General features: G+C 36.1%; 2 protein-coding genes across 3 annotated transcripts; both read right to left on the bottom strand.

Moving 5' to 3' along the window:
* Positions 1–536: 536 nt before the first annotated feature.
* Positions 537–7,179, bottom strand: slc2a11l (solute carrier family 2 member 11, like; the record flags this gene model as incomplete). Its single annotated transcript, XM_079410690.1, has 12 exons — positions 537–1,289; positions 2,402–2,529; positions 2,627–2,702; positions 3,621–3,722; positions 3,836–3,946; positions 4,205–4,395; positions 4,879–5,027; positions 5,136–5,265; positions 5,351–5,475; positions 6,579–6,739; positions 6,986–7,084; positions 7,156–7,179. The coding sequence occupies 12 exons, from the start codon at positions 7,177–7,179 to the stop codon at positions 1,074–1,076; spliced, it is 1,512 nt and encodes a 503-aa protein (XP_079266816.1). The 3' UTR covers positions 537–1,073.
* Positions 7,180–8,903: 1,724 nt separating this feature from the next.
* On the bottom strand, positions 8,904–13,428 carry LOC306865932 (SKA complex subunit 1). Of its 2 annotated transcripts, XM_079410790.1 has the most exons (8): positions 13,353–13,402; positions 12,818–12,892; positions 12,631–12,720; positions 11,953–12,077; positions 11,589–11,692; positions 11,290–11,430; positions 9,464–9,633; positions 8,904–9,195 (listed from the first exon to the last, which is right to left on the bottom strand). In XM_079410790.1, exons 3-8 carry the CDS (start codon positions 12,716–12,718, stop codon positions 9,047–9,049), a joined length of 777 nt encoding a protein of 258 aa, XP_079266916.1. In that variant the 5' UTR covers positions 12,719–12,720; positions 12,818–12,892; positions 13,353–13,402; the 3' UTR covers positions 8,904–9,046. The 2 variants fall into 2 exon arrangements, with proteins under 2 accessions (XP_079266916.1, XP_079266917.1); XM_079410791.1 differs by lacking the exon at positions 12,818–12,892 and having other exon boundaries at positions 8,905–9,195; positions 13,353–13,428.
* Between the last annotated feature and the right edge of the window lie 687 nt (positions 13,429–14,115).

The following is a 14,115-nucleotide window of genomic DNA, read 5'->3' as shown; positions in this document are numbered from 1 at the left end:
CTCGCATAAATATTTCATTTAGCGCTGCCTTCCTCCCTTCATTCAGAGACTATGTCTCTTACACCGGGGCAAGTTGTCACTGTGGCTGTACCTCAGTAACTAGTAGAGACAGAAGTTGTCAAGTGTGTTTTAAATGTTGCGAATGTATACATTTTATTATTATTAGCTATTATTATGATTACATTATTATTTTATTTCTATTATCAGGCCTACATAATGAAGACACATATTTATTTAAATTATATATATATAAATTTTATTTAGTTGCCAAAGCAACATTTCTAATTTTCATTAAAATTTTTACCTAATATTTGCATTTTATATTTCAGTTAACAAAACCAATTTAAATTGTGCTTTGTGTGTGTGTGTGTGTGTGTGTGTCCATGCAGTGTCAGTCAATGGTAAACACAACTGGTTGATCATAAAAAAATTCTAAATATCTTTTTGATTTCATCAGAAGAAAGATGCCTTCCACTTTTAATGGGTGTTAGTTTTTGAGTGAATAATGTTATATGTATTTTAAAGACCACAGGAACAACATTTGAAAACATTTATTGTATTTGACTAAAAGAAAAACAGCCGCTTGGTAACATTAAGCCAAATTTCAGAGCAATTTTGGTTCCTCATAAATATGATTTACAAGAGATGCCACATTACTTAGTCATTTGGTGGAGTCCAATAATTAATTTAATAACTTTATGGTGTGGTAAGAAGTCAACACACCTCTGAGGATTCAATAGATACTCAAGCCTTACTAATCACTCTACAGAGCCATCCAAGAAACAGTGTCAATAAAGCCATTGCACCACAGCCGCTGTCAGGTCAAACCTGAATCGGTGTCCCTTGGCGTGACAAAGTACAAATATATTGATTCAACATTCAGTTTGCCTCTAATTGAAATTGGATTTTGAGTATACAAATGGATGTGGCTTACAGTTTAAGACACTTGGCGTCACCAAAAGAATAGCCAAACATACCACACAGTCAGCAGCCATCAAAACAGAGAATGAATATTGGGTGTAAAATGACTTTGGTCAGCTTCCGATTTGACTACATGACTTTCTGAACTAGTGCTAAAGCTTGGTAGATATGGTGCTCCGGATGTTTATGTGTATTGAGCTCAGTTTGGACTGTAGTGAGTGCCTGCGTTTCTGGTGCATTCTCTTAAAGTCCTCTGTAATCTCCAAAACAGTTTTATTCTTTGTCTCAGGCACGTGGAACCACACGTAAACACCAGAGAAGAAGCAGAACACAAAAAATACAAGGAAGCAGAAATAATCCAAATGTTCCTGCAATAGAAAAATACATCAGAAAGGGCTAACTAACTGTGAATAAGGCATGCTCAATGGTGCATTCTGTCACTTTATGTCATATTAGACTTATTCTGCACCCTAGTGGTGTGGATGTATGCAAAAGCACAAGTTTTCAGATTCCAATGTAGAAATGCACTATTTACATTAAGCCATGATTAATTTAAGTGAAAATCTTACATAAGAGGAGTACCAAATAAACTGAGTAGCATTCATTTGATCACGATGTAAAAATGGTAACCTCCATAAAGAGACCCGTTCAATGTTGGGGTGTGCGATATTTATCGTCTACGATAAAATTGTATTGTTCTTTTAACAATATGCGAGCTGACATTATTAAGCATGTCATTGAAAAAACAAAAATGTGTCTTGAGAGTTCAAAAGCATTGATGAATTGATTTAATAATATGCCCCTATAATTCAAGTTATAAAAGCAAACAAATATCCCTGTATTAGTCTGTTTTTTATATTTATAAGATATGAAATAGTTAAGTAATATCACTCAAGCAAGAGTGCTATTTTCCTGAATATTAGCATGTGAATGTGATGAAAATTTTGCATACTGAGCGAATTACAATTTAGACACAATATTGTCTGTTTTTTGTTTTTTTTTCTGTTTTGCCACTTACTGGAGCAGAAATGCTATGATTTAAATGAATCAGTGTCAGTGATTCAGTGATCCATTCGGAAATACAGCCATTTGCTTCACTTTTAAATGAATCAGCTGTTTGGATGAATCATTCAATGAATCGCTCATAAAGGGATTACCGTGGGCTATATGGTGGCTTTAGTGTCCTAGTTATTTATCCAGCAAAGGGCCAAGCATAAAAACACACTAAGCAAAATCTCGTTCAATTACTGTTATCAAAAAATCCCCCCCAAAAAATCAAGATATCATTTTTTTGTCAATATCACACACCCCTGGCTCCATGTAAAATAAAACAGTTTTATTAGGCTACTCGTATGAACTAAAACTTCTCGTGTGTGTACATCTTTTAAACATTTTTAAAACTCTATGTGTAAAATGTTTCTGCAAATTTCATTTTTCAGCAAAAAACAGGGCACAAAGCTATAAAATGATAAAGGCTCACCACTATGAGCGGAAACAACATGCCCACCAGGAAGAGTCCTGTCCAGTTAAGGATGCAGGCTACCATGAACGCTGGAGGTTTATAGGACTGTGTGAAAATCTCACCAGGAAGTGGTGCTGTCACCCCGGCTATGGAAGAGAGAATTCATAAGAGTATTGTTAAGACAATAAGGCTACAAATAAGCATCTAAACATCTGACTGCAGGAGAAAAATGTGTGGCTGTACCTGGCCCGCTAGAGAAGAAGAAGATGTAGGTGAAAATAAGGACCATGCTGCAGTATGGCATCCAGGATACAAAGTCCTATAACAGCCAGACAAATATGATCTCAGGAATAGTTTCATATAGTATGAACAGTGGCTTGTTAGTCACAAAAATAATATCAGTTTGTCTTTAAGAAATAACTCACTTAAAAGTTGTTTCATTTCTTACTATGTTCAACCAGGTTTTCTGTGAATAATGTATTAAATTTCCATTTCTGACACAAAACGATCATATGATCACAGAAGATGTGGCATAAAGCACATGATTCACTACTTCACTACTTTTACTATTCACTACTTTTACAATACTTTTATGATGCTTTTTTGTGTGTTTCTGAAGCTTTATAGCTCCAGTCCCCATTCACTTAATATAATTATCAGTCTGTTTCTCTCATAAAACTATCATATGACCGAAGAAGATGTGGAATAAAGCATGTGATTCATATAAACTACTTTTAGGATGCATTTTATCATTTTTAAAGCTTGACAGCTCCAGTCCCCATTCACTTTCATTATATAATAAGCACAACCTGAGACTTGAAGCCTGAAGGCAAAGATTTTCAGTGAACAACAATTTAAATTTTAGTCAGTTCCTCAAAGCTTCAAAAGACAGAATATAGTGTGAGAGTACTACTTTTAATTCATGATGCTTTTTGTCTTTCTTGAAGCAGTAGTCTCTATAGTTATATGAAAACAACAGCATCTCTTTGTGTGTTGATAGATAATCATATGGGTTTAGAATGAGATTAAGTCAAATTTTTTAATGAACTATCCCTTTAAATGTAACAGTAATTTAAATCAAGTCACAATCAGCACACTTCTTGTTAATAACTGAATTATTAGCCATGCACACAAACTATAACTTGCCATCTCACTCAATCATTAGCCACAAATCCTACATAATTTGAAAAATATGATGCAATAAAACAATGAAACTTTAATAAAAAAATAAGCAGACCTGAAGGTAAAGTGTAAGTGTGAGCAGGGCCAGTGTGGCGGCCATGCACAGGTAACCCCTAAAGAGAAGCGCTCTCTTCCCGGTGCTCTCGATGATCAGCACCTGGATAAAAATAACACAGTAAACAACCACACAAAGAGAAGATTCCTTTAAACCAGGTCACGTCATGTTTTGAGCTTAGATGAAATATTTGGGTGGTAAAAAGAGCAGCTCACACAGGCAATAGAGGTGGAGACTTCACACAGGCCCGTCCCCAGGGCGGCATAGCGCAGGTTCTCCTTGGCAATACCAGCAGCTTGAAACACATCAAACGAATAGAGATAGATCTGCGACGACATTATTCACAGGCCATATGAACAACAATATTTTTAAGTTCTATTATTCATCTTTGAAACTGAATGATGAAAACAATGGCGGTGGCTTTCATCAAAAAGAAGAAATGTGAGGGAAGTAAATTATCTTGCAATGTAAAGCCATAAAGCCTGTTTCCTGAACAGACTGTGGCATATGGTTGTGTGTAAAATAAGCATTCTCGGTGCAGTCGTTTTCAGGTGCGGGCGGCACTGTGACTTTTTGTGACTCACAGCATTGATGCCGCAGAGCTGCAGCGTGACGAACGTAACGAGGACGGTGACGAGCTGCCAGCGGACGTTGTGGTCGAGGAAGAGGTCCATGAGCCTGTGGACCTTCACGCCCTTTAGGGAAGCATGTTCAGCCAACATCTCCTCCATCTCTGGTCCAGGGTCCTTTTTAGCTCCCCACAACCTGCGCAGAGCTGAGACATTTTGATCATCATCAAACAACTCGCCAGAATACAGTTGTGCTGCATCATATTTTTGTGGAAACCATGATACATTTCATTTCATGTCATAATTCTTTGATGAATAGAAAGTTCAAAAGAACAGCATTTATTATTTAGTAACTGCATTTAGTAACTGTGTGTGTTTATAGGCTGTCAAATTGATTTATCACGATTTATCGTAACCAAAATAAAAGTTTATGTTTATGAGTGTACTGTATTTTTTATATGTATATATAATTATACACATACAAAGTTAAAACATGTATACAAACATAGAACACAAACAATTTATAAAAAAAAAAAAAAACTTTAACAGTAATGTACTTACAAAAAATGTTTCATTATTATATTTCAAAAGAACACTGGCCCCACTTTTTGAACAAATGATTTCAGATGAATTTTGCAAGAAATATCAATGTATGTGTAAATGTCAAAGGAGTTGTCTGTGGTTCTGACCGATCTCACAGCCGTGTTTGTCTGCCTTCTCCAGCAGGAGGTACCGCGGGGACTCCGGGAGAAAGGGCAGAGTTACTAGCTGCAGGAGACCAGCCGCTCCACTGAAGGCCAGCAGCCAGATCCAGCGTTCCTCAGTGCCTAACACCTCACTAACACACACACACACGCTCAAAACCCAAGCTTTAAAGTTTAAATCTTTAAAAGTTTGGTTAACACATGAATGTTACAGGAAGATAAACCTGCTGTTAATGACGCACCTGATCCCGAGCAACTGGCCAAAAAACTTCCCGGTTGAGACAAAAGAGGCCACAGACACACCAACCATCCCACGCAGCCTCTTGGGGGCGCACTCCAATATATACATGGTGTGGACAGTCAAACTCACACCTGCACAGACAGCACTCAAGCAGCTAACTTACAAAAATAGCACAGAATAAAAAAAGACCATGCATTTACAGATTTTCCAACACACCAGCGTTGATGCCGTATAGGACACGCGCCACCATGATCATCTCAAACGAGAGAGCGGTTTTACTCAACAACATCAGGACAGCGCCACAGATTGCCACCACATTGTTCAAAAGCAGAGTTGTCTTCCTATCGAGAGTTAAAAACACATACTGTACAAACTTACTGTACACATGCTGCTCCTTGTATAAGAATTTAAATACCTCAAATTAAAAATTTAAAGAAAATGTACTTTTTTGGGCTTCAAAATCTCAGCTGCCATTCACTGCCATTATAACGCTTGGAAGAGCAAGGACATTTTTAAATATAACTCTGAATGTATTCGTCTGAAAGAAGAAAGTCATATACACCTAGAACGGATTAAGGGCGAGTAATTCATAGGGTAAGTTTCATTTTTGGGTGAACTATCCCTATCCCTTTAAGAAATATTGCTCTCAGCCAGAACGTTTAGATTTTTTATTTTTTCCTGTGCCAGTTACAGGAACAGAACAGAACCTGGAGAAAATTAATGTAGGTTAGACTGGTTAGAAGAAATTTCAGTGGCTGTTTGTTGCCATTAGCATAATTTCAGGTCAATTCTGTAATTAAAAGCCCATGTTGCTTATTGAATTGCTGCCATTTGGTTGTTGATTCACACTCTAAGAATACTCGATGCCACAGATGCTTCTGAAAATGCAGAAATATGGAAGGATCCATGTTAGCACCTGAAAATCAACCTTGTTACACTACTATTCAAAAGTTTGGGGTCAATAAGGTGTTTTGCTGTTGTTGTTAAAGAAATTAATACTTTATAAGAATGCATTAAATTGATCAAACCTAACAGTAAAGACAATTATAATGTTACAAAAAATATATTTCAAATAATAAATAACATTTTTCAGAAATAACAAATGTTTTCAACACTAATTGTATGAAATGTTTCTTGAGCAGTAAATATTTGTACAGAAACTTTGAATGGTGGTGTATATCCAATGGCATTAAAGGGACAGTTCACCCAAAAATTAATTTTCTCATCATTTACTCATCCTCATGTAATTTCAAACATGTATGACTTTCTTTCTTCTACATTTCATCTATTTTTTTTAAGTCAATGGAATTCAAAAGAGCATGGATAATATCCAACAAAACTGATAATATCTTACATTTTTGGGCGAACTATCCCTGCACATTCTTCAGCATCAGCCTATGAACTGACTAGGACGTCTGCTATATCATGGATGCACTTCCAGTACCTTCCATACACGCCTGCCAGATGTCCAGCATACAGGGTTCCAGCCAGACCTCCGATGCAATATATGGACACAATGAAGGACCAGATGAGAGACAGCTCCCAGGGCTCAAGAGAGCGGCCATAACGCTGCTGGCAGGTGCTGTTCACCAGCTCTTTAATAAACTTGCAATGTAAGCACAAGTCTCAGTTGGTTATGTCATTCATTTCATTTTATTGAACCACAGCATTTCACAGGTTAGCACCAAATCATAAGCTCTGATATGTATTGATTCTTTGGAGATGCCACATCTTAAGACAGCAGCAGAAATGCGTTTGATTAATGCTGATTACCTCCAACCCCCCTATTTACAGCTCAAAAGAGACAGTAAATCAGCCTAAGACACTTTATAACCGAACATGGGTACTTACAAGTGATGGCGAGTTAAGGACAGAGATATGGAAGCCGTATTGAAAGGTTCCTCCTATTCCAGCTATGAAAATGGCAGCAACAAGCACAGGGCTTCTCGCCTGCAAAAAAGGAACATTTTTTTGTGAAAACTGGACATTCAAACTATGATGTAAAGTAAGAGCTGGCCTACCAGTTCTCTTAAAGCCCCCGTCATTGTATGTGCAAATGCAGCGTCCTCTACATGGTGTCTTTATAACAAGTGAAGATGACAAAGCAAGAACAGAAATGCCTAACTTATTGTTGATGTGTAACTTTTCATGCTCGGTTGAGTTTTGGGTGAGAAAAGTAGGTTGAAGTTGACGAGTCGGATTCATCTTCACACGTCTCTCGGGTAGTGGTTTCTTTTGTCTCGAAAATTAATGAAACTAAAACATCAATGTGCCCAACTTTTGAAATGACACTGACATTTGAGATGGGGTTACGAAAGCTGCAATTTTATTTAAGCTTCAATATTTGTCCACTTTCCACCAGTATAAATAATATAGCAATCGATTTATAATTTCATCATCACAGATAAAGTGACCCAACTGTTAATTCACAATGTCAATTTGTAGGCCAACCTGGCATGCTAATTCACCATGGGGCGCCCGTGGGAATTTCTAATGGGTTTTTAGAACAACACTTTGGATTTATGAGTAAATTAAGTCCACTGTTGACATTAATTGAAGAGACATTTCAGCAAAATAATGAGCTTTTGTTCTCCAACATAAATTACACAAAGTTCTGAAACCTCTAATATCAGTTCATTTTTCAAGCACACAAAGGTTTCAATATTTGATGTTTGACTGTTTAATTTGTTTACCCATAAATCCAGTTCTCTGCCAGGTTTTAGGCCTCAAACTCAGTAGATGCAAATCAGGATGATTTGACATAGTTCTATTTTTAATAGTGCTGTTGAAGGAGTGGATCGCAGATCCACAATGGCCTTCATAATATTAATTACAATATTTCTTGAATAATTATTAATCAGTTACATTTATGCATGTTAGAGAATAAGTTGAATATGGCTTTCTACTCTCTAAGAAGCTGCTCTCATTGTGTGTGTAACCATGCTCGATAAGGTTTAGGGCTGAGGCAATCTTGAAGTAAAATAAGTGTCTCTCTGCGTATGTGTGTTAGTATCTGTCTGTACAGGGAAAAGCTCAGACAGCCCAGGACAAACGTTCAACTGCCAATGTCCAGCATATCAGATATATGTCTTTGGAGAGAGGTATTGCGTCTGACCTCTGATCATTCGTCACCAAAATATTCATCAGAAGATGTGCTTCAAACTTGCGTCCATATGAGGAAATTGTCTAAGTTTATCTAGGTTTTAGGACCAATCAGAATTTCATATGAGGAAATTGTCTAAGTTTATCTAGGTTTTAGGACCAATCAGAATTTTGATGACTTATGCATTGACACAATTAGCAACCTCTGTCAGGGTATAATTGTGGTGATTTTTGTATAGTAAAGCAGGTTGGCCTACAAACTCCGTGCGAGTGTTGAAGCTGACTTCTGCGGATGAAACTGCAAACTATTTCTTCAGTAAATTTCTTTATTTAATCGCAATCTGACCCCTGGTCTTTGTTCATCACACCTGGTCCATGGGTTTTAACTGTTATTCCCCAACACTGTCAAACAAGTAATCGTGATTAATCGCATCCAAAATAAGTTTTTTTCCCCCATGTGTACATACATATATATATATATATATATAATATACACACACACACACACACACATACAGTGTATATTTTGAAAATATACACTGTATACATTTATATTCATATAATTGATATTATATAAATATTTTACATGTATAAATATTTTTATTAAATATATACATGCATGTGAGTGCATTCATATGTAGATAATAAATATACACAGTACACATTATGTAAACAAAAACTTTTATTTTGGATGCGATTAATCATTTGACAGCACAAAGTTCTTTTTATAAAATAGACACTGAAGTGCATTCCATGGCAGACGCATCATTTAGTGCAGAGTGACTCCATTCAAAGCGATGTCTCTGAGTCTTAGAGGAGGATGAAGCGTGTGAGACCTCCGCCTCGGACTTCTCTCAGACGCTGGCAGTGGCGTAGCATGTTCAACATGCCCACAAACCGTTTATCCACCTTCAGCTGGGCGAACTCTCTGATGTCTTGCTCCACGATGAAAAACTGACCTGCAGGACACAGAAGGAGTTGATGGATGACCTCTTTCAGCCCATAAGAACTTATTAAATACCAGACCAGGATAAATGACCTTAGTTATCGGAGCACTTATACCAGTTCATGCGCAGGTGGCGTTAATAGTTTTCTGGAGCAAACAGTGGACTCTCAATTCTCGATATGACAAGACTGTTAATACATGATGGACTGCAGTGCTAAACAAGGTCAAATAAGCCTTTGACCAGCAGCTCTGGAAAAGACAGACAGATAAAATGGTGATACCCTTGGTGTCCTTTGTTTCTTGGTCTTTAAAGCGCTGTTGGAGCGTGCGGGACAGATTGTTCAGAGTTTTGACTGGCTGATGGAGGATCTTATATTTTGACGTCACAGCTGTGTTGATGCTTTGCACCGCTGCATTCAGCTGGCCGTACGTCACGCGGCCTTTCATGTACCTGTGACAGCACAAGTGAAGATGAAGAAATCGACTTCATGTGACTTGCAGTAACAATTTGAAAGATGCTGAATTATAATAGAACTGCATTACAACTCTTCCATGACTGGTTAATCATGGAATTCCTGTTCCAAAATCTAGTGAGCTCTCTTCCTTTCTGCTGTCTACATTATTAACTACTTTTCAAAACTTTTCAAACCAAAAATGGAGCTACTAATGCACTGTAGCAACACAAAAGCACTCTGTACCTGAATCATCACTGATTTTAATACACTGCAACTGTAGAATTCTGGGAGTAAAAATCGCTTCAATTGTTTATGCTTTTGTTGAAGACATCAGCTCGCATTACTTCAACAATTAAAAAAAAAAATCATATTAAACAGTGAAAACTACATTACCCACAATTCTGCAAAGAAATGTCCACCAATCAGGGAATAGAATTCCAAAATTTGAGTTCCGGAAGTTTTTTTTTTTTTTTTTACATAGGGAAATTTATTTTTAACAAATACTTGTTATAGACAGACCTCCTATGAGCTCTGAGATGGTTAATCCATGGTATATAATTCTGTTTTTACAACAATTTTTTTTAAAATTTAACAAATTTATATACAAACAAAAATATATAATTTATATACAAACAAAAATATATAATATATAATAATAAGTTGTTTGAATTTTTTCAACAATTATTTTTAATATAATAATAATCATGTTTAACTGCAAAATTCATGGTGAAATCTACAGGACCCATGATGATGTAAATAAAATCCCACCAATAAGAGAGTTCAATTCCATGAAGCACTGCAAATGACATAATAAAGTTTAAGTTGGTCTGGCTATACCCTCAAAATACTCAAATATTTAAATATAATATTTATATATTAAATTATGTAAGGGATAATCATGACCGTGGAATAAATAAATATTATACTACTAAATAAATATTATAATACTAAACTATAATATTTATATATATATATATATATATATATATATATATATATATATATATATATATATATATATATATAATATCTTGCTTCTATAGATATAATCAACTACTTTAAAGGAATATATTTCACAATCATTTTCAATTTGATTATGTGATTTGCAATGCTTCATGGAATTGTAGTTCTTTCCCTCACTAAAGCTGTTAAGTACACAGTCTTGTATCTTTTTTTTCCCAAAACATTATTTTTTTTTTTGCCTCAAATAAATTTATGTTGCGTTTCACCTTGTAGTTGGTTGGTTTGGTTCATGGCTTAAACTCAAAACTTTAACAAAGACATTTTTGAATCCCTATGGAAAAATTGAATGAATAAAACACTTGTGGAGGTGCACTGTTATACTCTATGAAGTTGGATGTTAGCATGTCACTAAGCTAACAACATGCTAGCCAATAATCAAAAATGTATAGCACATAAATATTAAGTAAAACATCCCATTTGTAAATAGATTTTCCATGTTTTTGTTACTGAACAAAAAGCTCATCACAAAAGCTCATCACAGTGTATTTTAGCACACCGTTCAAAACAGCATCGCACCTACAATGCTGTCTAGGTAGGCGGCTGACTGGATTTTGGAATACAGCTATTGTTTACTGTTCTTTACTATATTTGCTCACAGAGTTTGTTTAGACAGATGTGGAAGGACTCACGGTGGTATGCTGTCAAACTCTGGGACGGTAATGAACTCCATCTCTTTGATCTGGTTGCGCTGATGTTTCCTGGGCAGCCCCTGTTCCTGAGGGGCGGGTGGTGCATCTGTCTGCCTGCTCTGAACTGCCACCTGTCCTCCTCTGAAGACAACACAAAAAGCCAAACTCATCAGTTTCAGTCAATCAGAAGCTGGTTGAGGTGGTTCATGGTTTTTGTGCTTCCTAATGATGAAGCAAACTGAATAAGGCACCATTGCACTGTGGTACAGTTGGGAAAGAAACACAAAAACAGGAAATACTCTTGCGGAGCTGCTTGCTGGCCTCTTTTGGGCATGTGTGGAGGGATGTTGTTCTTGAGGTGAAGGGCATCCTGCTCGTCCTCCTGGAAAAAACCTTCTAGATCCTGTTGACAAGATCAATAAAAGAGAGCCAAAGTAAAAATATAGCTTTTGATCATATGTGATAAAGTGTTACTAGTGATGGGCTCCTTTGAAAACCTCCAGAGCAGTGGTTCACAGAGCATATCAAACTTCGAAAGAGTGAATCATTTTGTGAAGCAATGGGTTCAACTGATTCAGAGTTTTCGAAACGCTCCCATTACTTAATGTTACAATTACAGATATTATCTATAAAATAAAATAAATATAAATGAAAATATCACACCTTCAAATGCTTAAGCAAGCCTCTCTGCTCACCCACATATCTCTCAAAGCGATCCAGAAGCTCGTTGATAGCAGAGACTTCATGCTCGATTTTGAGAAGAGTCCCACGTTTGTCTGGATCTTTTGCTAAAGAAAAAAATTATAAAAATAAAAAAATCACATGAGACATAATGTAACAACTTATACCAACACCAAGGAACACAATTTAAAATTATTAAATATAAGTCAATTTGTGAACTCATTCATTATTTTACAGAACCAGGTAGTGATGTACCAAAAATATTCATCAGAAACAGCAAAACAAAATTCGATTTATTTCAAAATGGTTTTGGAGTGTCAAAAAATGGTGATGTTTAATTAGACCTTCTCTGATGTTGTTTTTTGACTGGTAAACATCAGCAATTTGGACGCAGAGCACCACAAAAAAAAAAAAATACTAGAATAGCATTATGTAAAAATTTGTTCGGCTATATCAACAGATGGCTCAATGGTGAAGAACCTTACTCTTTTTTACAACTACATTTATATCATTAACGTTCTTCTTGGTGTGAATGGGACGTTACTGGGTCACTCCAAATGAATGAGCGAAATTTAATTTTTGGCTAAATGCAAGCTTTAGTTTCATTAGAAAATTATTTTTGGTACATCATTAGTAATGGATATAGTAAATGCAGCATACCAACAGCTCGAAGCTCCAGGAGTCTTTTAATCATGGATATTTTGTTGTTAATATGTTGTGTCACTTCTTCAAGCTCACAGTGATTCATTTCTTTAAAAGAGAAGATAAAAAGATTAGGGGTCAACAAGAGCTCACATTCAAAGGACAAAACGCTACCACCAACCGCCTAGGAACAAGCCATGCATACTTAACAACGCCCCAGCAACCACCTGGAACACCTTGGCAACACCATAGCAACCACCTAGAACACCTTGGCAACACCCTAGCAAAGCAACAGTGTTTACTCTTGTCTGAACACCTTTGCAATTGATTCCCAATAATTTAGCTACCACTCACAGAGCACATTAATGGACACACCATATTGTAAATATGGTCACACATATTTGAAAGCTTTCAGCGAAGGCTTTATCAGTTCTTTGTGTTGTTTTATTTTTGTTAGTCTTTTATGAGCTTATATATGACACACATCGCGTCAACAAATATAAAGTTAGTGACTGACAGTTCGCAGAGGGACACTACACACAGAAAACACTGTTTAATGTCTAAATAATATCTGTTACAGGCACAAAACACGGTCCACAAACTCTTCATTGCTGTAGTACTGTTGATAGTCGCGTTTTAAAATACTTTTTGCATCGGTCTCAAACTAACAACACTGTTTTGAATAAATCGGCAATATTATAAGTTAAGAAAAACATACAAATACAATTAATAATACTCGCCTGTCTTATGGATTTGTTTATGGGGTTGATTCGAGTGTTTCAGAAAGGGATGTGATGTCAGATCGCGCCAATGTTCAAACACGAGCACGCGCAAAACACACCATGTGATTCGTCCATGCACTTTCGTCACAGAGACTCTTCAGCATTTCTCAGGTATTTAACGATTATAACTTACTTTCTGATGAGACAATTCTAAATATTATGTATATATTATGTCATTGTGCTTTTCTGAGTCTTAAACATTATGTCAACTAGGTCACATACATTTTTTTAAAGAATTTGCTTCGAGTTTTTATATAACTGACCCAAAATGGGTATAACGTATTTAAATTTTTCTATATCATAAGATATCTTAAAAATAAAGCAATGCCATAGAAAAACCATCTTGGGTTGCCTAAAGAACCTTTCAGTGAACAGTTCTTTAAAGTATATATTTTTTCTTTTCTTTTCATCTGAAAACCCCTTTTCCACTATAAAGAGCCCTTGGAAAAAATCCATAAATGTTCTTTATGGAGCCATAAATGCGAAAAGGAATCTTTAGTTTTAAGAGTATAGGTGAATAACTATGAATAACTTTTTCAAGATTCAGTGTTTGGATCCGATTGTTGATCCAAGAACCATGCTGTCTATTTTAATAAACTGAAACAGATGATATGCTGAATTTATTGAAGCGTTTATTTCAGGCACTGGGTCGCATTGTACAGCTGCTGGAAACTGACTGTTTCCTTATCTGAGATTCTAAGCTGAGACCCAGATCCAGACC

The sequence above is a fragment of the Barbus barbus genome (genome assembly GCF_936440315.1).
Source record: "Barbus barbus genome assembly, chromosome: 47".
Classification (NCBI taxonomy): Eukaryota; Metazoa; Chordata; class Actinopteri; order Cypriniformes; family Cyprinidae; genus Barbus; species Barbus barbus.
Note: the sequence above shows the minus strand (reverse complement) of the source record. Positions and strands in the feature narration are given on the sequence as shown.